Source organism: Capsicum annuum, chromosome 1 (genome assembly GCF_002878395.1).
Source record: "Capsicum annuum cultivar UCD-10X-F1 chromosome 1, UCD10Xv1.1, whole genome shotgun sequence".
Classification (NCBI taxonomy): Eukaryota; Viridiplantae; Streptophyta; class Magnoliopsida; order Solanales; family Solanaceae; genus Capsicum; species Capsicum annuum.
In genome coordinates, this window is record NC_061111.1 from 47,525,647 (window position 1) to 47,552,216 (window position 26,570).

General features: G+C 35.5%; 1 protein-coding gene, 1 long non-coding RNA gene and 1 other non-coding gene across 3 annotated transcripts; 1 reads left to right on the plus strand and 2 right to left on the minus strand.

Moving 5' to 3' along the window:
- Positions 1-427: 427 nt before the first annotated feature.
- LOC107875195 (non-structural maintenance of chromosomes element 1 homolog) lies at positions 428-7,683 on the plus strand. The gene is made up of 6 exons (XM_016721802.2): positions 428-669; positions 2,935-3,131; positions 4,946-5,026; positions 6,008-6,244; positions 6,515-6,592; positions 7,233-7,683. The coding sequence occupies exons 1-6, from the start codon at positions 555-557 to the stop codon at positions 7,467-7,469; spliced, it is 945 nt and encodes a 314-aa protein (XP_016577288.2). The 5' UTR covers positions 428-554; the 3' UTR covers positions 7,470-7,683.
- Positions 7,684-15,278: 7,595 nt separating this feature from the next.
- Positions 15,279-20,265, minus strand: LOC107875200. The gene is made up of 2 exons (XR_007044658.1): positions 20,007-20,265; positions 15,279-16,374 (listed from the first exon to the last, which is right to left on the minus strand). It is a non-coding gene; the product is annotated as an uncharacterized LOC107875200 (long non-coding RNA).
- LOC124892521 lies at positions 18,594-18,748 on the minus strand. Its single transcript, XR_007050298.1, has one exon. It is a non-coding gene; the product is annotated as a small nucleolar RNA snoR2/U65 (small nucleolar RNA).
- Positions 20,266-26,570: the final 6,305 nt, after the last annotated feature.

A 26,570-nucleotide genomic window follows, 5' to 3' on the forward strand; every position in this document is an offset into this window, starting at 1 on the left:
ACACCTCATTTTCAAACTTTTTTGTCACTTTTACCTCAAAGCCCCTAATTACTTCCTCTCCGTACTCTTTGTTAAATTATAAATAATTCTTTATTTTATAATTTTCGAATACATAATTAGCATCTGGATACATGATTTTAAAATTGAGATACATAATTTTGAATTTAAGAATGTAAAAGTTAATTATTTATTTTTGCTTGGATACATAATTAACATCCAGATATATAATTTTAATTACTGAGATATATTCATTTATGAAAATATTTTATCGAGATACAGAATACATTAATTAGACCAAAGGAAGCTACATTTAAAAATTTATAGATTTGTGGATATATTTTATTTTTCCAAAAAAAAAAAATAGATAATGAATAAAAAGTGTAGGAATTTTAAATAGTTTTGTAGTATTATGTAATTTTTCCGCACATTACAGAGTCCATTTCATCACGAGGCCCAAACCTTCCCTTAAAAGAATCTTTTTCCCGCCACCATTTTCCTATAAATATAACTAAAACCCCCAATTTCAAGGGTTTTATCAAATTTCCAGTTTCAAAATGCCAACGCTTTCATGGAGACACCATACACTAATTCAAGCTCTTCTCTCTCGTGGTCCTCACAAAGAAAAGGATTTTCATTCTCTATTCACAAAAATCACTGGCAAATCCCCAGGTTTTTCTGAATTTTTTTGTATTTTTTTTATTTTTTTCGTCAACAAATTAATTAGTTTTCTGTATTTCTGAGTTTAATTCCAAATACCCAATTGCTATTTTAGTTTATTATTTGCACCCTTCTATTGGACTATTATTTTTTACCTCAGTTATGGAATTTTCGTTTTTCCTTTTTATAACTGTGGTGTCCGAACTAGCTTGTATGCAACTCTATTAAATTCACATTTATTTGTCAACTCCCACCAAGGTAACTATGTCCACTAAGTCTAGAATATATGGATACAAATCACTTAAGGGTTGTTTGGTGTGAGGTATAAGGGGTCGTTTGGTAGGAGAGAGGAGGGATAATGAATCCCAGGAATAATTTTAGAATGAGTTTATCCCATGTTTGGTTGGGATAAAATGCATGGGAAAATTCATCACGGGAATAGTTATCCCGGGATTGTATTGTTATTTTTATCCTTTCTTGAGGGTGGGATGACTAATCCCGGGACAAGTAATTTCAAGATAGTTAATCTCAGGATAACTACAACCAAACGACCCCTAAGGGATAAATAATCTCGGGATAAAACAAAGGACTATTTTATCATGTTTGGTGTGAGGTATTAGTTAGTATCGAGATTATTTATCCCACCATTTACCCCATAGTGATGGGATAAATTATCGCATATACATGGTGGGTAACTAATCCCAGGATTAATTATCCCGGAATAACTCTTTCCCGACCAAACGACCCCTTAGTGTTTTTGTTACTGTTGGGATTTGAATGTGAGACCTCATGGTGCTCAACCAACTTCATTAACCGTTAGGCCACACCATTAGGTGTGAATTTCCAATTTTATTCTTCAACAGCAACATACCCCGTATATTCCCACAAAGTAGGGTTCGTGAGGATAAGTGTATGCAGTCTGTACCACTACCTCAAAGGTGAGAGGTGAAAGGTAAGGTAGAGAGGTTGTTTTCAATAGGCCCGTGGTTGTTTCCGGTTTTATTCTTCGTGTTTTAAAATTAATATTTCTCAATTGTTAATTTTTTTTGTTATACATGCTTTAAATTTGATTTTTGATATGCTTAATCGAGCCGATGGTCTATTGGAAATAGTCTTTTTATCTTATTAAGGTAAGGGTAAGGCTGTGTGCGCACCACCCTCCCCTGATTCCAATTGATTCCAGTTATGGGATTATACCGGATATGTTGTTGTTGTTGTTGTTGCTAATTTTTTGAATAGATGCTTGTATTCTAGTATCAATTCTTAAGTACCCAATTACAAGTATTGGATTAACTTTTTTTACCTTGTTACGGAATTTCCAGTTTTATTCTTCGTGTTTTAAAATCAATATTTCTCTATTGTTGATAACATTTTACTATACATACTTTACTTTTTATTTTGGATATGCTCACTCGAGCTGAGTGTCTATTGGAAATAGTCTCCAAGGGTAAGGTTGCGTACCCACACCCTCCTCAGACTTCACTTGTGGAATTATACTGAGTGTTGTTGTTGCTTACTTTTCGTTTAGATCCGTGAGGTTCCAATATTAATTTCAAGGACCCAATGACAAGTTTAATCATTTTCATTCTTGTATTGGTTTTTTATTCTCTTTTGTTGCTAATATTTTGCATATTCTAGTATCAATTTCAAGGACCCAATTTGATTGATTAATAGGATTAGGATAGAAGGTTAGTACATAGTTAGGTGTTGTAGCACTTTATACGGGAGAGTAGGGGGCTAGCCTGTGCATCCTACCTTGGACCCCACTTGTGGGAATACACAGGGTACATTGTTGTTGTTTTTGTTCATGAATAATCCGGCCTCTAGATCCACACCCGTACTGGATACCCGCACCTAAGTCCGAGCAACTTAAACTATTTCATTTTCAATTCCAAGGGCCCTGAAAGAAATTACAACTTTTGATGGATTATTGAAAGCTTTAGCTTACTGAACCCATATTGTTTGTTTTCGAAAATTAGTTTCTTATTGTATTTTTCAGTGAATCGACAGGACCAATTGTTTTGTTTTTTAGGAGAAAAGGCAAGTCCTTTTGAGTTTTAGTTCATTTTCCTTTTGCCTATTTGGTTCCATCAAGTGTTTAATGATTCTTATTTTATTTGAATTTTGTTATTCTTTTTCTTTTGGATATAAGAATCATCTATTTGTTTAGTTTTCTGATTAGCATGTTAAACTTAATTGATATAAATAAATATTTTTGTTGGTAAATGTGTGAAAAGAAATATTTGTTTCTGATACTAATTTATGTCTATATTTCAGATAATCATCGGTCACTATTTAATGAGTACCTGAGAAAGATAAATGAGGAGCTCGCGTTTGTGCAGTTAGAGCTACGGGCCTGTAGAAACCAGTATGACGGAAATGTGCATTATGGTATCGTCAACAATGTTTCAGATGAGCAATCCAAACTTGGAACTAAATATTCAGTTCCTCAGATTGCTTTCTATAAAGGCATTGTGAGTTTTTCCTCCTTTTCGTTTTAGGTCTATCGGAAACAGCCTCTCTACCTCACCCTGAGGTAGTAGTACATACTACGTACACTTTACCCTCCCAAACTCCACTTTGTGCAGCATGTTGTTGTTGTTGTTGTTCCTTTTAGGTCTTTTGAACTGTGTCGAGAATGTCCTTAGTTGTTATATGGAGGTCCCGCGTCCGTATGAGGAAGTAACAAGAACACACCTAGTATAGTCCCACAAGTGGTTGGAGAGGATAGAGTGCACACAGACATTACCTCTATCTTGTCAGGTACAAAGGTTGTTTCCGCAAAACCCTCGGCTCAAAGAAAGCAAAAGCACAACATCCATGAAAGGGAATAGGATGTAAAAGGAAATCCTTCATTAGTCTATGGAATAGAGAACAAGAATTTATTAGGTTGCAATGAATACAAAACAAAACTGCTGAATGTGACTTTTCTCTTTTAAGCCCTGAGATCATTGTGTATATGTGTGTTCCCATTTGACCATTTTTGCAAGGGCTGGGAATAGCTTCTTACCTCCTTACCTTACCTCAAAGATGATGGGAAAAGAGAGCTTGCTGCAAATGTTAGCCGGCAGTTCCCTGGAAAGTTGCTAAAACTGTTACTTTTCTTTCCTTCCAAGTCTGAGCTAGAAAGTAGATCTACATGTTATTAGCCTTTTAAAACACAGAATTTCATGTATAAGCTTCATAGTAATGAATTGCTCATAGTCCTGCAACTTATGTAAATGAAGTTGATACGGGAACAGAGCAGCTGATGGTAGCCTTTTGTTCAAAAAATAGTACAAACATGAAGTCATCCATCTCTTAGGAAGCATAGTACTAACAACCTCTATCCAGTGTAATGCCATAAGTGTGGTCTGAGGAAGGTGGTGTGTACTCAGCCTTACCCCGACCTTTTAGAGGTAGAGAGGTTGTTTCTGATACCCTTGGCTCAAGTAAAACATATTAAAATCAAATATGAAAAGGAAATACAGTTGTGAAGAAGTCGTGCCGAAAATATTGGAGAAGGGAATAGTGGCAACACAAATAACATGATAATGGAAGTAAAGAACACAGTTAATGGGAAGCATAATACTAAGTTCAAATAAATTAGAGTATTTTGGAACCGACTTATGCATTCTAGTTACACACAAAATAATGTTTTCAGGAGTCCCATTTGAATTTCAAAAGTTGAAGCTGGTTGATCATTTACATCCTACCACTTACCAGATCAAAATGTGGTTATCAAATAAAAGATTTGGTGGGCTTAATTAACTTTGTTCCAATCTTGCTTCCTTGTTTTTTTTTTTTTTTTTTGGAGAACGGATAATTTTGCTTCCCTGCTGTGTGACGAATTTAAACTCACTAGACATTGTAAAGCGAGGAATTAAATAACTGAATCTGATGGCTTGGGTAATTGATGTTTTCTCAAATCAACTAAGTCTCAATCCTTAACTAGTTGGGATTTACCATATAAATCTTCCACTCATCTGTCCATTCTGATCATTCAATCAACTATTGAGCAAATTGTATTTTGAGGTAACTTGGGGTCTCCGCAGTTGAGGGTTCTCTAAATTTCACACTTATCCCAACAGGTTCAAATATTGTTTAACGAGAATAAAAAGAATCCTGAAACCGTTGGGCCTAATGTATCTGTACACAACAACTCAATGATTTGCTAATACTATGTCTTTAGTTTAGACTGGTTAGTGTTTCTTAAAGAAAATAAATATGAGTATACGAAGATCTTGAAAATTGTTACTTTTTTTGACAAATTTTAAAGAAGATTTATGAGGTCATTGTATGGGTGCAGATTGAAGCAATTGTTCAAGATGCGGCAGCGCAGGGCTTTATCTCGACCATTGATGCACTGAACATACGGCTCGAAAATCAGGTTTTCTTACTTACAACAAATTAATGTCTGTGGCTATTGTCAGTTCCATTGTTGTAGTATTTATCTTGCTGCTATCTTCCTTTGAGTTATTAGCTTAATGTTATTTATGATTTAGTAGATATACTGTTGTTCACTATTGGCAGCTTTCCTTCTCTATCTAAGGTCGATATAGCTTTGATTTATTCATTCTTGTAATTTGGCACGTCTGATTTTCTCATTCACAAAGATTTTTTTTATTTATTAATTTGATATATGCATCATTTACACAGGTCAAAGAACATCTATATAAAAAAGACAAAGCTTAAGAAGGTGGATATTTATGACCTTGAATGAGGATTGCTTTATATTAATGTTGATTGCCTTGCTTTCTGTTGCCTTTATTTTCATATTTAGTAAGTTGTAGCTGGACAGCCGTGTAAAATAAAGTACTCAGGGACTGGTTGGCATAATATTAAGTTTGTTGCTGCTAATCATACTCTTTACTTATTTCAGAGGTTGCCTGTCTTTTCAGAACTTTTGAGTTTTGTCTCGAATAACTTGACCAAATATGTACCTTTATTTTAAAAAAAAAAAAAAAAAAACTTGGACCAAAAATATTCCGGATAACTATTTATTGGGAATACCCGACCCTTCTGTTTATTTGTTTTTTTCTCTTGTTTGATGATAGGAGTGAACTATAATACAGCAAACTTAGTTTTGGTCAATCAGTTAGAAATAAGGAATATCACTTAAACCTGTGTCTAGTTGGGGCCAAGGCTTGTATGCTTATTCATTGACCAGGATGTAGTACCTATGAAGTGCCTTCTTCATAGAATATCAACTAAAAATGGTAGGATGGCAGGATGTTGTTCTGAGTTTTAAAAATCCATGTATAAACTTTGTAAATTGGGTTACTAAGATGAGAGCTTTTTGTACTCTGCTCTGATTTACTATCTTTGTTGTAGTCATAATTATTTTGCTGAAATTTTATTCGGTCAACAGTTTCTAGCTGGAACAGAATCCCAATCTCAGGGAGGTTCAACGCATATTCCTGCAGCATTTAGAAATTTCTCAATGTCTCAAAAGGAGAAGACTCTTGAGGAACTTGAGAAGGACCGCTGGATTTCTCTAAAAGATGGTAAGATAGGACTGGGAGTCCGTTCATTCCTTGATCTCAGAAGTTGGTTTCGCAATAATGAGGTTCCTTCATGTGAAGTTTGCAACGAAGCTGCCGTGAAGGTTTACTCTTCTCTTAAATTTCTTCTCTTTAACTCCATGATTGCTATACCATGTGCTTTGCCTTTCAAATTGGACGCTTCTATTTGCTATTTTAGCTGAAAACTCAAATTTCTCCCTCTATACTGTACTTGGTTTGATAATGTAACTACAAACATCCATTCCCTGTCAAAGAAAGATGTCGATGTTCCGACAAAGAAAGATGTGTATGTGTCTGATAAACTATATGGCTTCTAGATCATCCAACTCATGGTGGTATGATTATTTGACCAGGCTGAGCTTTGCCAAAATGAAGGCTGTAGTGTTCGTATCCATATGTACTGTCTGAGAATGAAGTTCTCCAAAAGCAAGGTATTCTTCTCTCCTATTGCCACTTCCAGAAATTTCCCATATGTCACTCAATGACTGAATCTTGCCCCTTCTTTTTAAGCTTTATCAGATTGGCTTATATCTTTTTCCAATTTTTGGTGTTGAATCCTACCATGATAGTTGTATTCCTATTAGAGTCCATGATACAAGTTGAATCTTAAACATAGAAATAGAAGAATGTGGACTCCCTCTCTGTCGAAAGAAACGAGATTATTCCGGATATACGCATTAAAGATATTAACCAAATTTATCCGATGTAGAGGGAAGGGGAGCCTTGGAGCAACCGGTAAAGTTGCTGCCATGTGACCTGGAGGTCACTGCATCAAACCGTGGAAACAACCTCTTGCAGAAATGCAAGGTAAGGCTACATATGATAAACCCTTGCGGGTTTGGCCCTTCCTCAGACCCTGCACATAGCGGAGTTTTAGTGCACCGGGCTGCTCTTTCCTGCCTGATGTATAGGCAATCAAGAAAACTGCATAATTGAACATACAACTCACAGAAAAGTGAGTTAATCCGACCAATCTTATTATTTCAGAGGCCAAACATTGTAAAGTGGATGATAGTCTCATCTATGCAGGCAATTGATGAACTAAATGACTGTTGAAACCATAATTTGCAGGCTGAAAAAGTTTGTCCGGGATGTGGGACAAGATGGCATTATAACATTGCAAAAATAGAAGTTCTGGATGAAGAAGAGGATGCGTCTGCTCCTCCTGAGAGTCAGCAGCCTCATGAACCCTCGACGAGAAAAAGGCCAAGGAACCGTGCAGGTATTGATTCTGATAATCTTGAGCCTGGATCATCTCAAAGTACTATGGTGACTCGACGCTCTGTCCGTCTGAAGAGCTCTGCTTAACTTATCTAGTTTTTGCCAGTTTTGGTGCTCGTGTACACCTGAGTATATGAAAAGGATATATTTTTGCACTCTATGAAGGTTTACTTGTGTTTGGTAAACCAAATTCTAACATATGATTGTGTAGATTATAGGAGTATCCAGTTTAGAATCTTAATCTTGGGTACGTTAAAGATTCAATGTCGATTTTGATGGAGATCAAATGGTTGTTCATGTACTTTTGTCCTTGGAGGCTCATGTAGATGCCCATTTGTTCATATTCTCTCAAGTGAATCTTTTGTCTCTAGCTATTGGGGATCTCATTTTCGGACCAATACAAGATATGCTTATGGGATTCTGTGTATCGAAAATCATTGAGGTATTTGTGCCATTATCGCGCAAAACAAGATTGCTTCCTATACTAGTGACCCTTTATCACGAACTATCAAATCAAAAAGCCATACAAACTAACATTACAGAACGAGTAAATGACTACTAAATAACTACATGCTAAACTTGGGTATCATACGCCACAGAGCATGACGAAGTTGAGCCAAAAATGGTTGCCATCTCTTCTGATCACGACTTCTTGTGTATAGGTGCTACTGCGATTTCTTTAAAAATTCTGTCCACATGGTATACCCCTCTTTGGAATCTAATCAAGTTTCTTTCACACCATATGTTGAAACCACCAAAGCAAACAACCTGCTAAAATGATACCTACCCTGCCTTCCTCTTGCCAAGTACCCACAGTCCTCTGTATGCCAAGCCAAGCTAGCACCCTACTCCACAGAGTATTGGTGATCAAGCATTCAGAATAAAGGTGTTGCTAGGTCTCATCCATATTACCACAGAAGCTACATGATGGTTCGACCTGAATCCCACACTTGGTTAATCTATCACGAGTGACAAGTTTATTCTTCAAATCTAGCCACCAGAAGAACCTATGCCTAGGGTGAATACTTGGTTGCAGTGTAAGGACCTTCCAAGCAGCTCTGGGGTGCTGGCTTAGCATAGAAACACATAATTTCTTGATTGAAAACTTTTTACTAACCGCAACAGCTTGTAGGTTTTGCATCATGTCACACTATATAGTCGGACCAACCTGATACAATAGCAAGTAATTGAAGTGGGACTTGTTAATCTAGGAGTAAAATTCTCGAAGAAGATGAAGCTGAAATCGGGGCTTTAGCCGTAAAAAATCAGAGAAGAAGAATTTAGGGAGAAATTGAATGAATTGTATTATCTGAATGAATGTTACAAATGAATACATCAACTGTTTATAGTGCTCACTTAGCTAAGATCAGTTACACTTAACAGCTTAACAACTAACTATCTAACAACTAACTAACTTTGTGAACAGAACAGTAGTAACTAATTTTGTAACTGCACAGTAATAACTGGTTTTCAATTTCTCTGCACTGCTGCAACTGCTTCTTGTTACTCTATCACTCTTTTCTTCTCATCATTGTATCAATACCCCCTCCTAAAGTAGATCCTTGAACTCAAGGATGAAATGTAGGGAACCTATGCATCAATTCAGACTCAAGTTCCCAAGTAGCTTGTGTCAATGTCTGACCACTTCACCAGAACTTGACCAACAGCTCTATTACCTCTCTTAACGAACCGTCTATCTAAAATAGCTTCAGGTTGAGGACAGTATGGACTTGATAACTGAATAACAGGGGGGGTGGATGCTGGAAGGAACTTCATGACACCTCTTTAATTGAGAAACATGAAAGACTGGGTGAATGAGAACATCAGAGGGAAGCAATAACCTATAAGCTACTGCACCAACCTTGGCATCAACAACATAGGGGCCATAATACTTAGAAGCTAGCTTAGGAAAGGTTCCCACATCCAAGGACACCTGTCTATAGGGTTGAAGTTTCAAGTAAACCCAGTCACCAATCTCAAACAATCTCTCTGACCTGTGTTTATCAGCAATGTCTTTCATCCTTTGTTGAGCCCTATGCATATGGAACCTTAACAACTCTATAACAGCTTCTCTAGCAGCCAAGAATCTATTAACCATCTCAGTGGAAGCCTTACCAGCCAAGTAGGGAAGATGAATGGGAGGTTTTTGACCATATAAAACTTCATAAGGTGTGCACCTAATAGTAGTGTGATAGGTGGTGTTATACCACCATTCAACCAATGGCAAGTAAGAGCACCAATCCTTAGGATTGTCAGAGCAAAAACACCTTAGGTATGTCTCCATGGTTCTATTCAACACCTTGTTTGACCATCAGTTTGAGGATGGTATGCATTAGATATTTGCAACTAAACCCCTTGTAAACTGAATAATTCTTCCTAAAAACCACTAAGAAAGATAGGATCTCTATCACTTGTTAGTGTTTGGGCATACCATGCATTTTGAAGATATTGTCAAGGAAACATTGAGCAACTGACTGAGCTGTGTATGGATGTGCTAAGGGCCAAAAATGACCATACTTGCTCAATCTATTTATTACCACTAAAATCACCTCCTTCCCTTTGGATTTAGGCAACCCTTCAACAAAATCCAAACAGATATCTATCCAAGCACTATCAAGAACAGGTAAAGGTTGCAACAAACCTGGATTTGCAGCCATTTCATATTTGTGCCTCTGGCAAATATCACATCTATTAACAAAGTTCCTGGTGTCATATATCAAATCTTTCCAATAGAACAAAGATTGGAGCCTTTTAATAGTGGCATCCATACCAGAATGCCCCCCTTGACTAGAGTCATGCCATAGAGAGATAATATCCTTCTTGAGCTGCTCATCATTACCAACCACTAACCTTTCCTTCCACCTTAACTGATTGTTAAGAAAAGTGAAAGATTTATAAAGTGAAAGCTGAACTCTAGCAATGATATCTTGTAAGTGTTGATCAGTGGTCCAAGAATGCCTAATTCTATCCAATAAATCACCCTGAGGACCTAACACAGAGATTGCTAACAGCTCAGCATTAGGTTTCCTGAATAAAGCATCAGCAACTTTATTTTCTATCCCTTTCTTATACTCAATACAACAACCAAATGCCATTAGCTTGGATATGCAAGCCACTTAAAAGTCAGTGTGAATAGACTGATTCAGTAAGTATTTGAGTGCTTTCTGATCAGTTTTGACAATAAACCTTCTGCCTAACAAATGGTGAGACCATTTAGAGACAGCAAATAGCAAAGCCAATAGCTCCCTATCATAAATACTCATAGCCTGATGTTTAAGTGCTAGAGATTTGCTAATGTAAGCAAATGGATGCCCTTCTTGCATCAACACAGCTCCAAAGGGCATTACGAAAAATTCATAATGTCCATCATGAGTTTTGAAGGTTGTCTTGTGTATGTCACTATCAAGCATTCTAAGCTGGTGATATCCAGCTTTCAAGTCAATTTTTGAAAACACAGATGCACCACATAATTCATCCAATAAATCTTCAATGATAGGAATAGGAAATTTTTCTTTGATTGTCAACTGATTTAACTCTCTATAATCTACACATAATCTTCATGTACCATCTTTCTTTCCAACTAACACCACAGGAGAAGCATAAGGACTAGTACTATGCTAAATTACTCCTTGATCAAGCATTTCCTGAACCAATTTTTCCATAATGTCCTTCTTCACACCAGGATATCTATATGGTCTTTTATTGACTGGAATTGCAGAGTCTATAATAGGTATTCTATGGTCAAAAGAACCTCTATGAGGTGGTAATGTAGTTGGGGGTTCAAAAATGATAGAAAACTGATGTACTATGGTAGATAATGCTGGATGTATCTTAGTACCTTGTGTAGCCTGAATGTTGTAGCAATAAGTATAAAATACTACAACATCAATGATATCCATCATATAGAACTGAGCCTCGGATTATCCACCTTTGCATAAGGAACTAGCTTTTGAAGATTTGAGCTGCCTAGTTGCTCCTCTCAACACATGTTTTTTCCCTTGGTATTTGAACTCTATAGTCCTATTTTTGAAGTCAAAAAGAATTCTACAAAAAGTTTTTAGCCACTGCACACCCAATACAATATCCACATTGCTCAATGGCAACAACAGAAAGTCAGATGCAAAAATAGTACCCTGAAGTAACCACTTCAAGTTCTTACAAACAGAAGTAGTTTGCACCTGCCTTCCATCAGCTACACTAATAGACTGCACAGAAATATCACAAGCCTTGCACCCTAGCTTCTTAGCTATTTCTTGATCTATGAAGTTATGGGTGCTCCCCGTATTAATTAAGACCTGAAAGGGCCTCTTATCATGATAGCCAGTTACCCTAATAGTTTGATAACCATTGACACCTGTGAAAGCCTGTAATGAAAGTCATGAGTTCATCAACATCTTGGGTACATTGAATACCTTCTTCCAATACCTCAGCACCTTCCCATTCTAAGGTTGCATTCCCATCTACTAACTCCACCATGAACAATTGCTTATTGACTTTACAATTGTGGCCAACAACATACTTGTCATCACAAAAAAAACACAAACCTTTAGCCCTTTTAGCATCCATTTCTGCAGTAGTCAATCTTCTGAATTTATTTGGTTTGGATATAGTAGGTTGATAGGTATTTTTCTGATGGTTATTGGTTTTAAAAGAAGGTGGATTGGGTAGAATGGTAGTATCCCCTTTTTGTATTGCCTTTAATCCCCAAGATCTAGCTTGTGCTTCAAAGACCTCTTCCTGCAACCTAGAAATTTTATAGACCTTTGATAATGTTTTTGGTGCTTGAATCTTAACTGCCCTATTCAACTCAGGTTTCAACCCACCCAGATAACAACTTATAGCATTCTCATTTGAAAGATTAACTGCAGTCAACAATCTATCAAATTCAGCTTGATAAGCCTTAACACTATCTGAGGTTTTTCAATGCTTCCAATGGATCCTCAAATCTATCCCCAAACCTCTCATTCAAGGCTAAAACATACTCAGTCCATAAGATATCATTAGAGGAGGGTCGAGAATTCATATATGCTCTATGCCAAGCAATAGCATCACCATCTAAATGAATTGAGGCTACTTTAACCCTTTGTTCAAAGGGAATTTCTTCCATAGATAAAACTTGATCAACTTTGTACAACCAAGTATGCAAATCACAATCAGAAAAACGAGGGAATTCCAGCTTAGAATATCGAGTAAAGAATTGTCCATTACCTCCAATTGCATTGCCAATTCCATGGAATTCCTTATTCCTTCCTTCAGGTTGCAAACCTACTAGGCAACTTCTGATAGTTGAAGATTCAGCTCTTCCTTGATCCTTATCTTTTTTCCTTAGATACCGTGGATCCAAGGGTTTCCTTGATCCCTAAAAGCTCCTTATCATCTTGGATGTTTCTCTCATAAATGCTCGACATTCCCTCCATTAACTTCTACAATTGATCCTGAATCATAGAAAGCTTATTTTCCATTTCTTCATTCGATTTATCTAGGTTTTTATCGCGACTACCATGATTGATTGAGCCGAGAATCAGTGGCTCTGATACCAATTGATACAATAGCAAGTAATTGAAGTGGGACTTGTTAATCTAGGAGTAAAATACTCGAAGAAGATGAAGCTAAAAGAAAAAAATCAGAGAAGAAGAATTTAAGGAGAAATTGAATGAATTGTATTATCTGAATGAATGTTACAAATGAATGCATCAACTATTTATAGTGCTCACTTAGCTAAGATCAGTTACACTTAACAGCTTAACAACTAACTGCCTAACAACTAAGTAACTAACTTTGTGAACAGAACAGTAGTAACTAATTTTGTAACTGCACAGTAATAACTGATTTTCAATTTCTCTGCAACTGCTTCTTGTTACTCTATCACTCTTTTCTTCTCATCATTGTATCACAACCATTACGAACCTCCTAGATTGTATAATCTTCTTGACCACCCAAGTTGCATTCATAAAGAGAGTGCATGAATCAAGACAATGTTTCATATAATAAATGTGGACACATTTGACCCATGGAGTATCCTTTTCACTCAGTGCCCACAATTGCTTAATCACAACAGCCCTATTCCAAACAACCAACTTGAGTATGTTCTGACCATCAATTGTCTTAGGAAAACACACCTTCTCCCAAGAGACTAAAGCCCTTTTGGATGTAGCAACTGCATCCGTTCACAAAGAGGCTCTATAACACCCCTCTTTCGGCTTCAAGATTCTCTCAAGGAGGATGAAAATCTGAGCCCAATAAGTCTGTATCCCAAAGATAACAGACTTAATAAGTTGCACTCTCCTTGCATAGGATAAGAGTTTAGCAGACGCGCAATCCTAGCCAATTGTTTTTTTAACCAAAGCATACATTCAGCAACTGTAAGCTTCTTAGATGACGGGAACTCCCAAATATTTGGAGGGGTTTGAGCCTTCAATGGAGCCAAATTCATTCAATATCTCTTTGTTTAAGCAAAGCATTGACCCCAGCCAGATAAATAAAGCTCTTTTCAATGTTTGCTTGGAGACTAAATGCCATTGAGAATTTAGAGAAGGCCTACTGCATAATCTGTATAGACTGTTTATCTGCTTTACAAAACATCAATAAATCATTAGCAAAACAAATAGCATAAAATTCAATTTTTTGCATCTTGGATGGAAGTGGAAGAGTTTGTTATTCTCTTTGCGACTACTACATGGCCATCACAAAGAGATAGAGTGACATAGGATCACCTTGTCTAATACCCCTCCGTTTGAAAAGGCACTGTCAAACCCCTCATTCAAGCTAAGAGGATATGATATTGTAGAGATGCACGCCTAAGATCAGCCAACATTCTTCTCAAAAACACCACTCAGTAGTCATATGCCTTCCTAAGATCAATTTTCAACCTCTAAGGGAGAGACCCTTCCTTGTATATCATTTCATTACCTAATGACTGAACAAGATGTTATACCCTCTATGAAGGCAGAATGGAATGGGCTAATGATAGTGTTGATATCCTTTATAAGCCGTTCGTGAGGATTTTTGTGACAAGTTTATACAGTTATAGGTTTATAGTCCTTAACAGTAGATGGGGAGTTTATTTTAGGCACTAGTGTAACCTGTTGTACAGCTGAAGGACTTTAGAAGCTTACCAGTAATGAAAACTTCCTTGACTGCTAGTATTACTGAATCTTTGACTATTAGCCATTTGGCCAAGCTTAATTTTCTCCAAAAATGCTTATTTTTTCTAAGAAGTGCTTATTTTAAAAAATTGAGGTATTTGGTCAAGCTTTTGAATATTTCGTTCCCTGAAACTTCCATCGCCAGCCTTCCTTTCCTCCCTATAGAACATCCCCCAGTGTAGGCTGCCAGATGGTCTTTGCCAATAGAGCCATCCTGCCACTGGTTGTATGGGCGAATTGTCCCTCGTTTCTATGTTCTTTTTAAGCTACGAATAGGAGTAAATGTAGTTGAATCGAACAGCAAGCAAATTACACATAACCAACTCCGACAAGATGTGAGGTGCAGCGCATGATCACTCCGAGCTACGCGCTTGTGCCCTTGACAAGCACTTTGGGGTATGGTCTAGCAACCCTTGAACTAAAAAAATGTCAAATATAAAACAATCTTTATGCCTGCATTTTAAAATTTGAAGAAGTTGAGATCTATTATATAAGCAGTTGGTGAATTGGTGAAACTGCAATGATGGAGTGCTTGATTTACTCGCTGGCTTGTAAGAATCCATAACAAATAAACAACACAAAAAGAATAATCTATAGGTAAGATGGTCCTTTCACTGACTAGCTATATCATCCATGTCGGATCCTCCAAAAAAATAGGAAGAGCCCAAGCACAAAAGAATGGCAGTCATTGTGCAGCAACTAGGCGTAAATTTCATCGAAGTGCATTTTTTTTTTTAACAAATACTGCAAATAGTACCCAAACATCAGATATTTATACACAAACTCCAACGGTATACAATTAGGCCAACAAAAAATAAACTAAACCAAACATAAATTGAGTACAAAACTGAAGTATACATATAGATGTAAAAGCAAGTTTTCCTTCTTGGCAGCTGCTAGACAAAAAATGAGACTGCTGCAGGATTACAGAACAAAGTGTTTTCCTGCTCTTGTTCATTTCCAAGTGCACCTAATTCAACACTAACGACCAATCACATCAACGTCTGCATACTATAGCAAGAGCATTTAGGTAGCCACACACTCCGAGAATTGATGATATAGTGGTAAGTTATGAAGCTAAGGCATAAGAAGATCATGAAGCAACTCACCTGAAGGTTCAAATCAATTGAACACTCAACTTGGCAACACAACTCTAGCCAAGAAAATATATATAATTACAAATGCAAACATTTCACTCATGGCGTTTGAGCATGGTGCAGCATTTCACAAGTACATGGAAAAGAAATTTGTCTGTAAAAGAGAAGCTATTTAACTCAATGACCTGAGACCATTGACCAACTTCTTTTTGTTCGCTAAATCGAAATTTTCAATCGACAAATTCCTCTTCCCATGTGCTTGAGAAACCAACACAATGCTCAAACAATAAAGTAGAAAGCATGCACTTTTAATGAACATTCTCTTGGCTATAGTTGCGTTACCAAATCCGAGTGGTCAATTGATTTGAACATTCAGCTAGGTTGCTTCATAAGCTTTTTTCGCCTCGGCTTCCGAACCACTATATCATCAACTTCCGAAGACTGATCATTGTGAGATAAGAAAGCAACCTCTCTTTCACATGCTCTGGTCATACAAATAGCTGAAACATGTCTCACTGCCTGCACAATCTGGTAAACATTTTAGGGAGAGGCATAGAACCAACTCCTTCAAATAAGTAAGTGAAGAGATCCTTTAGCTTCTCAAAGAAAGCTTGATTACATTCAGCAACATCATATTTGTTTGGGCACTTGCAGGAGTTTCTAGTCGATGGCTACATTTCGGATTCCACTCCACTATAAAATCTTTCTCAATCTAGTTTTGGAGTATGGAAGTAACAGGCAAGTAAACCCCTGCGAACAGAGATCAATGTGATACCCCACATTAGACAATAAGTATTTATATATTTTTATCAAAACAATAATAAAGAGATAAAGGAGCAATTTTCCAACAAAAACTAAAAGTGGAAAGATGAGTAAAATAAGTCAAGTGACTAAAGCCCAATAGGCAGCCCCCATCTGGAAATGGGAAAAAGAGGAAAAGAAAAAAGGGGGAGGGGGGAACAGGGTAGTTACAAATTTAGAGATTACTGTTACAGCCCTCACTGGTGGGAAGATAGAACTAGCATATCGTTACTGATCTCCCTCAGTAGGGACCTACTAATTAGATATTTGACTTCTTTGTAAGGGGTCCACTGTTATTGGTTATTTCTTGAAGTAGAATGTCACACTGATTAAATGATTCAATCTTGAAAACCTCCCAAAGAATAAAATTTGATATGATAGTATTTGATGGTTATTACCAAATTGCTAAATTGATTTTCTTATATGATGGTTATCGTTTTCTAAAAGAACATTGATTCATGATATTTTCTGATTATCATACCAGCTTGTTTTGTGACTTGTCCATATTAAAAGGTTGTGGATAAGTGTTACTTACTCCCCCTATATATATATAACTAGAGCATACGAGTTGAAATTCCTGGAGCGCCCCGCACTTGTTCGTGTGGGCACAAGGCTTATTTATTTGTCATGGTCTTTTCTTTGAAACTCTTAAAGACGCTCCTTAGTCATTAGAGTTAGGAGTATTCTTTTTTTAAACCTTGGACTTGTGAAGTATTTGACTTCTCGTATTGTGAGATAGATTTCGTATTATTATGTTGCGAATAGGTTGTTGATGATATTGGTACATTATATTGGTGATGATTGGTTAGCTGTGTTGTTAAATTAGGAGACAGAAATTTCTGGATATATCCAAAAACAGGGGAAACTCTGCCCGATTTTCAGTAGGATATTGATATACAAAGCTCTCCTAAGTGCTGAATCACAAAATAGAAACTTTGACCAAGTCAATGATGATTAATGGTTTGAGTTGGATTATAATTACTAAAAACTATTGTACATATTATAATTCCTAAGATTACAAAAGTTGCACTACCACATCCAAATCATTTCCAAATTTACACCTCTTATCTTCTTCCTAATTTTATTATACAATATTTTTGTTCTCAGTCTTCACGTTATTTATTTCCTCTTCTTTTCTACTTTGAAATGTGAGAGGAAGATAGAAAGGAAAGTGGATTTCGATATTTTTATTTTGTGCCTCACAAAATTAACACAAGTTGTGTGAGACTCCATTTTGTTTCACAAGTTAGTGGAACCAAAAGTGAAAGATGTTTGGTCCACTAAATTTGTGAAACAAAAAGAAGCCCCACGCAACTTACATTAGTTGTGAGGAACAAAACAAAGATTATCATATAGTTTGATGAAGTAAAGTTACGCACAAAAAAACTGAGCATCACTCAGGATATTCAAACATCTCCATAATGCTTTAAACATTATGAGACGTTAAACATCCTGATTGATGCTTGAAACATCTTTAGACAAATGCTCCAAACATTCTCGCTGAAGATGTTGAAACATTATGTTTCAAACTTTTGGAAGCGATGACATTGTTTCCACGAGATAATTAAACATGTCTCGGGTTGTTTGAGCACAATGATTTGACTGGAGATTGAACAGTCCAACAGAATTCCCAGGCAAGCCATAGGTGCAAAAATAAACGGACAGATTAGGAATTTTGACATTGATAAGAACAAGTTGCTAACCTAAAATAATGTCTGCCTTCATAGCTAATGATTCCCAAGAAAGTTAAATTTTAGAATATTTGGTTGTTCTTCAATATCTTCAATACAAAGATTAGATATCCAAAGAAATAAGGCAACATATGGCTATTCATAAGTCTCAAGTAAAAGAGATAAACTGGGAATAAACATAAGAAGTGCTATTCTCAAGACTCACTTAAATAAAATAACTCCCAATTCTTGCCAGTTTCAAGTTGTATGTATTAATTTTCAATCTGTTCCAAAAAGGATATTTTGGTACATTACACATATCTTTAAATTTAAGACAACAAGATTCAAAAGTCTTGCTCGCTTACTTAAACTCCATATAAGTCAAAACCCGACAAGCATCAAGAAACTCCTTAATATCTAACTGACATTCACACAAATTTTTGACAGACTCATTAACAAGTCAAGGCAAAGATTGAACTTTGTTTGAAAAGGAAATAAGAATGCAATCACACGAAACGGCTCTGTGAAGGAATTGAAGATCTGTACACAGATTCCTATCAGAATGCGAAACGTTAATTAAAACTTGTTATTGGTCCAATCATAGCATCGTCGGTCATAACTCATTTTTGCTACCGTCAACGTGGCATCGGACCTTCAAGATTGAACTTTTGTGAAATTAAAAAATAAAAGCTACAAGTTTGTAAAAATTTAGGACACAACTCATTAACAAACAGATTCAACAAAATCTAATAATTTCAGTTCAAATTCTATATTTGTGTTAAGAAAATTCATTTGATATATGCACTAAAGAGTGTGGCTTAGTAGTCAATGAAGAGGATTGAGAACCATGACGTCTCAGGTTCAAATCCAAACAAATACAACAACAACAACAACATACCCAGTATATTACCACATAGTGGGGTCTAGGGAGGGTAAAATGTACGCAGTCCATACCACTACCCCGACGGGGGTAGAAAGGCTGTTTCCGATAGACCCCCGGCTCAGGACCAAGGACCATCCTTCATACCAAACACGCCCTAAATATAAAACAAATCCAAGCTGAATAGAGATATTTATACTCATTTGCCTAGCCTTGATGGACAAAGAGAGTTATCACATAAAACTAGTTGACACAAGGTGATTTATTCTCGTCTATCCTATTCTTGATCATTAGAGTTAGGTATCACCTGAAATTGGTCGAGCCATCATCTTAGCCTTGGTCAAGAGAGTTAGGTATCACATGAAATTAGACGACCGTCATCTATCCTAGCCATCATCCTAGCCTTGATAGACAGAGTTAGGTATCACATTAAATTCCTCGACATTAGCTGATTTATTCTCATCTATCCTAGCCTAGATGGATACAATGAGGTATCAACAACAACACAAACAACATACCCAAGTGAGGACTGGGGAGGGTAAAGTATGCACAGACCTTACCACTACCTCGGGCAGGTAGAGAGGCTGTTTTCGAAAGACTGAAAGTTCATTTGATAACACACGCGTGCGCGTACTTACACACACACACACATATAGATCAAAAAGGCCTTATCATGCATGTAGTCTTACCCCGCATTTATGCATGAGGTTGTTTCCATGGTTTGAACCCGTGACCTCCTAGCCTTTATGGAAAGAGCTAGGTATAACATGAAATTAGTCGAGGTGAGCTAAGTTGACCCGAACACCACGTTTATCAAAAAATATTAATCCATTTCATATACACATATACATATAAACCACTTATTAACAACAAATTAACAAAAAAAAAAAAATTATATTCCAAAAACACATAAACTAAAAATTCTAACTCCGCCTCTGATAACAAACAAACAAAGTATAGCAAACTTCACTACAAAAGATCAAAACTTTCTTGAATTACCAAAAAAAGAGAAGTGTAAAAAGAGTTCTTACCATCTGGGAATCCCCAAAAAAATCTCGTCTTGTTTGCAAAAAAGGCCATTTAATACTCAAAATCAGTAATTTTAGTGTAAAAATGGCTATATATGAAACAGTGATGCGGCCGCTGCCGCCGCCTCGGCAGCGTTACGGCGGCGGCGAGGGCAGTGGAAGGAGAAATCACTGTTTTAATACCTATAACCCTAAACCCTAGTACGATCGTACGGCTTTTATAGGTGAAGCTTGGTGTAGGTTTAGGTTTAATAATTGTTCGTTTTTATTTATTAATTAAGTTTATCATTCCTTATACTATTGGATCAAATTTATTCAATACAAAAATAATTTGATTTTTCTTAAATAACTTATTGCACTCTTTAAATACGACTATAGCCATCTAATTAATCTAACACATACACCCTTTGTTCGATTTTAATTATGATGATTTTCCTAATTAGATTTTTATTTTTACTTATTACTTTTGACATATTATCAAGGAAAGATTAAAAAAAAAATATTTTAACCTCAGCATTAATTATTTATTCTTCAAATAATTTTTAAGGCATATTATTCTAACATTAATTAGTAGGATAGTATTATAAGATAGTCATATCAATAATTGTTTCTTAATAGGTATGTCATATCAAAAAATAACAAGTAAGAATAAATAAATAGATTATAAATATATCCTAAAGGGTTCATTTGATAGCATATATAAGAATAATATTAAACACAATGTATTAATAATATTGGTATTAATTATTTTAGTATTTTTCATTTAATTATTTTCAGCTTTTTTTAAAGAGCACAAATTTTTAATATATAAAAGTTTTCTAGGTTTCAGCTCCAATGAAACATGATAATAATATATAAAAATTCAAAACGCACAATTTTCCTTTTTTTTTTTTAATAAAATCAAAACTCCAGTATTTCATTTTTAATATATATAAATTCAATATTTATTTTTTTGTTCAATTATTTTATATATTAATCACCAGCAAAAGAACTTGGAAAATATTGAATTTGAGGGACAAGGATGTGTTGAATCGTTTATATATTACTAATACATAGGAAAATAATATACACAATACAATATATTAGTTATATATAGGCGAAAGATGTATCAAACAAGGTATTAGTAGCACATTAGACTAATGCATACATTAACTTTTTTAGTACACTCTACCAAACGATCCCTAAATACACTCACCTCAATTCATTTTTTTTGGATGCATTCCTTCATGGTAATATGGCAATGCCCACTCTACCTAACGGCCGTAAGTACACTCACCTCAATAATATGGCAATGCCCACTCTACCTAACGGCCCTAAATACACTCACCTCAATTCATTTTTCCTGATGCATTTCTGCATGGTAATATAGCAATGTCCGCTCTATCAAATGACCTCTAAACACACTCACCTCAATTTATTTGTTTCGGTGCATTCGTGCGTGGTAATATAGCAATGTCCGCTCTATCAAATGACCCCTAAACACATTCACCTTAATTTATTTGTTTCGGTGCATTCGTGCGTGGTAATATAGCAAGCCTATCTTACCAGACATAAAAATTGATTGAGGTGAGTGTATTTAGGAGGTATATTTTTTATGGATTGAATTAGTTAGATGAGTATAGGTCGAGTCTGAAAAGAATAACACGTGGAAAATTGAATTATTTTTATTTAAATTGGGGAAATTTATATAATTGATGGGTATATTTAATATGTTTAATTACGGCAAGGATAAATTTGATCAGATGGCATAATGGACTTAACTAATAAATCATAGTAGAAGAATATTTTTGATCAAATATACATTATACTATCAATAATATTTTAAATATATTTTTTTGATTTATTATTTGAACACTATAGACTTTACTATTATAATATAACAAAGATATGTCCTTATTCATAGTTGTGATGATTTGATGTGGATTTTGATCCAAATATTTTTTCTTAATCTAGCTACAAGGATGAGACAGTATGAAAAAGATAAAATGTGAAATCTAATAGAAATTATTAGTTTAGAATCTTGGTAGAAAAAAAAATTTATGTGGTATACTTTTTCTTCTTTCTCCTCATTCATCGATATTATGTGAATTAATATATTATTGAATCTAATGAGTTGAACTTAAAATAAAGTAAAAGGTGAAAGTTTTATAAGATAATTGTTTGCTTTAAGATCGAATAATGAATTTGATATAATTTAACATAATTTAAGGAATGGTCAAATTAAAAAATCATATTCTATTTTGATTCTATAAATTTTTCAAGTTTCATTTTTGAGTGAAATTCGATGACACAACTCTTAATAGTTTAATAGTTTATGCAGGAGTTACTCAATGAATCGAAAGGTGAAATTATTTTAATATAAGTCTGTCTCTGGCCTTAGTCAACATAAATTCAATAAAAAAAAAATTCTAGTTAACAAATTAAGTATGAAATTTTATACACCTTAAAATTCATATGATGAAAAGAGATTTTGTTGAGATTATTCATTATGTGTAGCATTGAATAGAATGGCTATTCACTTTATCAAGATCTCAAATTAATGAGGGAGTTTATTTGGCACCTTCTAAATGGACATCTTAATTGAATTGAAGGCTTTGTCAGCTATAATTTCCTCAAAGTTATGGAGTAAGACATCAATTTCTCAGCAAGATCTATTTTTCTTATCTATCTCTCTCTCTATATATATATATAAAAGAATGAAGACCATGCTGATGTGGCATGTGTGAGAAGCCAGCATTTGCATTTATCTTTTTTCTCATTTTTTTGAAAATTTTAACTCATTTTTTGATGAAAAATTAAGATAACATACACATTTATTAGAGAAACAGTCCCAATAATGAATGACTGTTATACATTACGATATTTCACATTCCATATGAAGGGGAGAGTGACGAAGCCGAAGGCAGAGGCGAAACGGAAGCGGAAGAATAAGTATCAAGAACCTCCTGAGGATGCGAAATTGTTAGTTGGAAGTTTACCTAATGATATAGATAGTGAAGGGTTGACTCAACTTTTCCAACAGGCTGGTGTTGTTGAGATTGCTGATAATGTCTCAAACTTTGAGCTTTTTTTTTTACAAAAGATTGAAAAATTAGTTTTATTATTTGTGGAACTGAATTTAATTTTTTTGTAGGTTATTTACAATAGGTAGACTGATCGGAGTCGTGAGCACTGCCAAAGAAGTTGAGAAAGTTGTAGTGTTGTACAACCGTTATGTGAGTTATATTTGTCCTTTTTCTTTGATGGAATAGTGATGAGATTATTCGATTGCTATTGTTTCGATTGAGCTGTAATTTAATTTATTGAAAGTAGATAAAGAACAATTATGTTGAATCTGTGGGTTTTGTTGTTCGATCTGTTTTGTTACTAGCTGCCTGCTATTGTTTGTTGTTTCTATGCTGCTATTTCTTCCTTTATTAGGACTGCTTTGGACTGTCTACTTGAGCTGGGGGTCTGTCGGAAACAACCTCTCTACATCTGCGACACATACTGTTGAGCAATGAATCATTCCTCAGTCGAGCAGAGGAGCTTTTCGACACTAATTGTGCATGGATTGTTGAATCCAACAATGTGAATAAGCACAGTAGTCATTCTCACTGGTAAAATAAATTGTGTTTCTAATTGGCTACTGGACATTATTGCCACCAGAGATTTATGCTTATTTTTTCCTGCAGCAACACATGAATATGCTCCTTTATTTGAAGAGGTGTGGAAGGATCCTGCAAACTAGGGGACATACAAGAGGAGATGAACTTCATTTCATTTTAGATGTGGCAGCTTACTTCTTGATACTCTTAGAAGCGTAGGAGTAGTTTTTTGAATCATGTTATCCAGTACAGTCTTTAGGGCAATTTTGTTATTAAACATTAACCTTTTCCCCAACTAATATCTCAAATTATCCACTAGACGGATACAAAATCATTATAATTATCATAACAGTTCTTAAGAAAAGCATGTTAAATAGTAGCCGCCCTTTGAATATATACACATCTATCTCTTTCCTTCTTTCATCTCTTTAGAAGATCACGCTAAAGAAATGATGATGTAAAAATTTGTTATGCATGAAAGTAGCTACTACTAGACATTGCTCGAACCAAATAGATTAATCTCTAGGCATATTACAAAGACTTACAATTGATACTTTTACTATTGCAGATGATCTAAAGAATGGTGAGTGTTCCACAGCTGAATCTACAATGCCATTAATCCATCTTGGCCATGACATCTAGCTGATAACACACACTAGATGCTATTGATATCCTTGGACTAACACGATTTGCCAGTACGTGATGTTCTACGCTTTTAAACTTGTCATTTGATATTAGCTGAACAATTTTGATGACAAACAAACAGTATTAGTATTTCTATTTTGTGAAATAACAAGGTAATCAGGATGTATGCTTTAAGTTGATTAAAGTTTCTCTAAATGAACAACTTTTAAGCGTATATTAAGGTAATTCGAATTAATCATTGTATTGTTGTTATAAGGCACTGATGTTTGCTTCAAGGTAGGTTGCCTCCATTACGTCCTCTTGGGTCTAGTCCTTTTCGAAATCTTGCATAAACACGGAATATTTCGTGCACCAAACGGACCTTTTTTTACTGTTGTTATCTCGCTTAACAAGTTGTCGACAATGATGGATCTAGCTACTTGATGTTGGTTCATTTGAACATACTGCTTTTGACATGACAACACGACATATGTGTGAAACCATAGATAATGCATATTATGAAATAGAACACATCCACTATGTTACCGCTGGCTCTGTATCCTGGTTTCACTGGCTTAAAGTGTAGCCAACGAGCTACTCACTCTCAATATTCAACTTACATCAATTTTTATTGCGGATTGAACAAAAGACTTACCTGCTGAAGATCTGCAATATTTACAAAAAGAGTAGCAGGAGTAGGGGGGACATCAACCCATGATTGTCATGAAGAACTTGCGCCCCCCCCCCCCCCCCCCCCCCAATATGGTCTTGAAGAAGCAGAGTCAAGAATTCGTCATCAGCATGTTTACTAGCACCTAATGTAAGTTATGGTTCCGGACAAGAAGGATAACAGTGGCATACAACTAAAAGTCCCTTGTCGCAATCCATGTCTTTGAGATGGCTTGTATTGAGCTCAAGTGCTTCTGCCAATAGTTCAAACAAACATCTCCCCAATTTCTTCACTTCCTCGGAGTATTTAACAACGATCTCCCTTTAATGCATTATAAAGAAAAGACAACATAGTATTAATGGCGGAACCAAGAATCCCTATAAAAGCAATTTTTAAGTTATTTTTACCACTGTACTAGAAGATTATTTTAGCGTGGTTATAGCTATGTGTTAGCAAGGGCGGACAATTCATCTCCCTTCGTCGAAAATTATGCATATGAGAATAAAACTAGGCTTAAAAGATCAAATAGTACATATGATTTAATTGTCCAACAAGATACTGAAAATTTATTTATGAGCAAAGTTGGTGGATCCATTACATCAGAATTCTATAGTGCAGAGTTTATGAATGACGTACCTAGCGCTATGACTGCTTCAGACATGGTGATTCATGGTGAGGGACATCATCGTCCAAAGCTAAAGTGCAGGGTAGGTGAATTCTCATCAAATTTTTCCGCCATACTCCAAAATATGTCCCAAGAAGTTAAGCTGGCTGATAAGAAATTAAAAACTGGTGTGGTGTTGTATAATAAATTTCATGAGCTATGGTCTCAACCTTTTTTTATTTTGGTCATGTAAGATTCTTGACCCTAATCTTTTGCTGTATATTCAATCGCAGTTACTGATGTCAATAACAACACTTGGTTTGTAAGGAGAAGGTATTATTTTCATGTATATATTTTAACTACTTAATGGTCCCATATCATCTAGAATCATCTCTATTTCAGTGTTATTGTGTTGAAATTTTTATTGCATTGCATTTTAATAAGCCCCTTTAAACACTGAACAAATTAATTTTTCAACTTTTGCCCTGGCTTTGTTTAGCTGATATCTTCCTATTGGGTGTTGTTTAAGCAGATACAAGAACTTTGAGAGATTGCATAGACACCTGAAGGACATTCCTAACTACACATTGCATTTGCCTCCTAAGAGGATATTTTCATCAAGTGCAGAAGATGCATTCGTTCATCAGCGTTGCATTCAGCTTGACAAATATCTTCAAGTATAGTTCTGCACTGCTTTAATATTTATTTGTAATATTTAGGCTTTCTGGTTGCTTTAAATGTTTTCTCTCTAATAGGATCTCTTGACAATTGACAATGTGGCTGACCAACATAAAGTGTGGGATTTTCTCAATGCCTCTTCCAAGGTACATATTCCTTGAAGTTTGTTAAGTCTTTTACCATCATTCATATAGATTTAGGTTGTTCCAACCCAAACTAATACCTGTTTATGTCTATGAAGAACTACTTTGGAAAATCATCTTCAGTGAAGGCCAGAATAATTTGTACCAAATTCTTTCACATAAGATGCAGTGTGGGTATCAGATTCCAACTTCAGATAATGCTACATTCTTGAAATGAGTTGGGGAGTCCGCTTTGCTAAACTATAAAACTAAATTTGAACA